The following is a 2,500-nucleotide window of genomic DNA, read 5'->3' as shown; positions in this document are numbered from 1 at the left end:
GCTCGAATGCATTTTCCTTGATAGATTCATCATTGACATCTCTGCCATCTTCAATTGAAAAAAGGGCATTTCCACCATCAGCATTAACAGCGTGCATGCCACAAACATCTTCCAGGTCATCCTCTATGCTGGCCAAAACACTTTCCTGAGAATTAAACATTATTTCATTGTAACCCCATACGTTAGCAATGCCATCGTCTAAAGCTGGATTTTCAAGTTTCCTACTAATTGAAGAAAGGGCTTCTAAGTCTTCTGGAATGACTTGCATCTGCACAGTTTTAAGTTCGTTATTAAATTCCTTATTTTCCCTCTCGTTCTGAATTGCAGGATTTTTGTGGACACTACCAGGCACTCCAACAGAGGGTCCTACCATTTCAGGTAATGAATCAATCGTTATAGCATTGTTGTGAAAGGCACGATTTTCAAAATCTCTAGGTTTTGACCAAAGGCTCTGTGTATCTTCAGAAATGGTTTGCACACTACCGCTGTCTCCCTCCTCATCTTCAAAGTTGTAGTGTACATCACGAGGCACCTCAGGTGCCATTAATTCTGGGTACAAAACGGTGTCCCGTTGCCCCACAGGTTGCCTCCTTTTTTCTTTGATCAAAAAACTCTCCTGACTTCCAGCAGTCTCCGGTAGAGACATCTCATTATTCACTTTTAGAACTGATGCCGTGCTTTCACATTTTTTTTCAAAAACAGATTGCAAAAGTTCCTCATCTGAACTTTCACTTAAGTCATATGAAGAATCTGGTATCTTTGATAATTTTGATGAAGTTTCAGGTTCTGTAGTCTCCACATGTAATTGTGGTTTCGACTCAATTGTATCCAACATCTCTACAAGAGCAGTGTCTAAGTCCTCACTATCCTGGAAAAAGTAATCTTCTGTCATTTCATTCCTTATTACATTCTTGGAGAATGGGTCCTTTTGTTCAGTGCGAGCTTCGACATCATCCTCACTGTCATGCCTTCTATCTGGTAAAGAAAAGTCACACAATTTATTGTGACCTTTGGATGCAACACCCCTATTCCCTCCCCTCCACAAAAATGCTAATATGACTATGCTGTTTGTGACAGAGGCAAACCGCTTTCTTCTAATAGATTTGATAGATTCTGAATATGTCTGCCAAGGTCACAGTCAAAAAATGAAATTGAAATTGATTCAAAATCAGAGAAAACAAATGAAAATCACAAAAATGATGACAAACGTCATGGAAATTGCAATCTTAGTAAAAGCAAAGAATACTTGAGACCCCAATATTATACACACACCATATTACAGACATGTGTCTCGCGAGACCAGAGGAGGTGGCGTGGCATTTCTGTATAGACAGAGCTACAAATTTAAGAACGCTACAACAACATCGAAAATTTACAAATCTTTCGAGCCGGCAAATTACTCAATGAATTATTCATCACGAATTCTGCGGACGGTAGTTATCTACAGGCCTCTCCCATCAGCTACCAATGTTTTTACACTGAGTATGTTTCTGAATGAATTCAGGCACTTTCTGGAGTCACTTGTAACTACACCTGAGCCACTTTTAATCTGTGGAGACTTTAATTTCCACTTGGATGCACCTGAAGACCGGTCTGCTCAGCGGTTCTCTGACTTACTAGACATATTTAATCTCGTACAACGCGTGAAAGGTGAGACTCATCGAAATGGTCACACCCTAGATCTTATAATAACAAGATCAGATGAGGCTAGTTTAGTCTCCAATGTACACATTACAGATCCAGTAATTTCGGACCACTTCGCTGTGCATTGTGAGTTAGCAATAGAAAAGTCCAACTTTCCTCGCAAGGAAATCAGCTATCGGAAAGTCAATCAGGTTGACAGAGAGAACTTCACAGAAGCCATCGGAAACTCGCCATTGATGAATTTTGAGCAAATCAACAATACAGAAGAACTCTCTAATTTGTATGAAAATACTTTGTCCTTATTGCTCGAGCTGCATGCCCCCCTCAAAAGGCGTGTTATTACTTTAAGACCTGCGGCACCTTGGTACACTGAAGAAATCACATCACAGAAAGCGGAGCGTCGGAGACTTGAACGCAAATGGCGAAAGACTCGTACTGCTGCTGCACGACAAATGTATGTAGATCAGTGTAATCAAGTTAATTGTCTCATCTATGAGTCTAAAATGAAGTTCTACTCATCAGTCATTGAGGAGAATAGCTCTAATCAATTTGAACTGTTCAGAGCCGTCGAGAAAATGCTGAATCTCAAAGCGCCCCCTAAGTTGCCTTCCCATGATTGTGCGACGGATCTTGCAAATCGTTTTGCAGATTTCTTTACAGAAAAAGTACAAGCTATTAGAAATGACTTTGTTACATCTGTAAATACCGCTGATCACAAAGAAACTACAGCTCTAATAGATCCAGATTGCAAGTTGCATTCTTTTACACCTACAACCGCTGATGACGCTGACGTTACTTGCGAAGACGTGGGGAAAGTCCTGTATGCTTGATCCTCTACCGGGTAATCTCTAAGTTA

The 2,500-nt window shown here is 40.4% G+C and overlaps 1 protein-coding gene across 1 annotated transcript in view; it reads right to left on the bottom strand.

Annotated features, from left to right (window-relative positions):
- Positions 1–2,500, bottom strand: part of LOC138007411 (uncharacterized) — a 61,212-nt gene that overhangs the window by 34,508 nt on the left and 24,204 nt on the right. Inside the window, exon 11 of the mRNA XM_068854299.1 lies at positions 1–975. This exon is cut by the window's left edge and continues 317 nt beyond it. Within this exon, the coding sequence (XP_068710400.1) occupies positions 1–975 (975 nt within the window). The remainder of the gene's footprint in view (positions 976–2,500) is intronic.

This window comes from Montipora foliosa, chromosome 6 (genome assembly GCF_036669935.1).
Source record: "Montipora foliosa isolate CH-2021 chromosome 6, ASM3666993v2, whole genome shotgun sequence".
Lineage (NCBI taxonomy): Eukaryota > Metazoa > Cnidaria > Anthozoa > Scleractinia > Acroporidae > Montipora > Montipora foliosa.
Note: the sequence above shows the minus strand (reverse complement) of the source record. Positions and strands in the feature narration are given on the sequence as shown.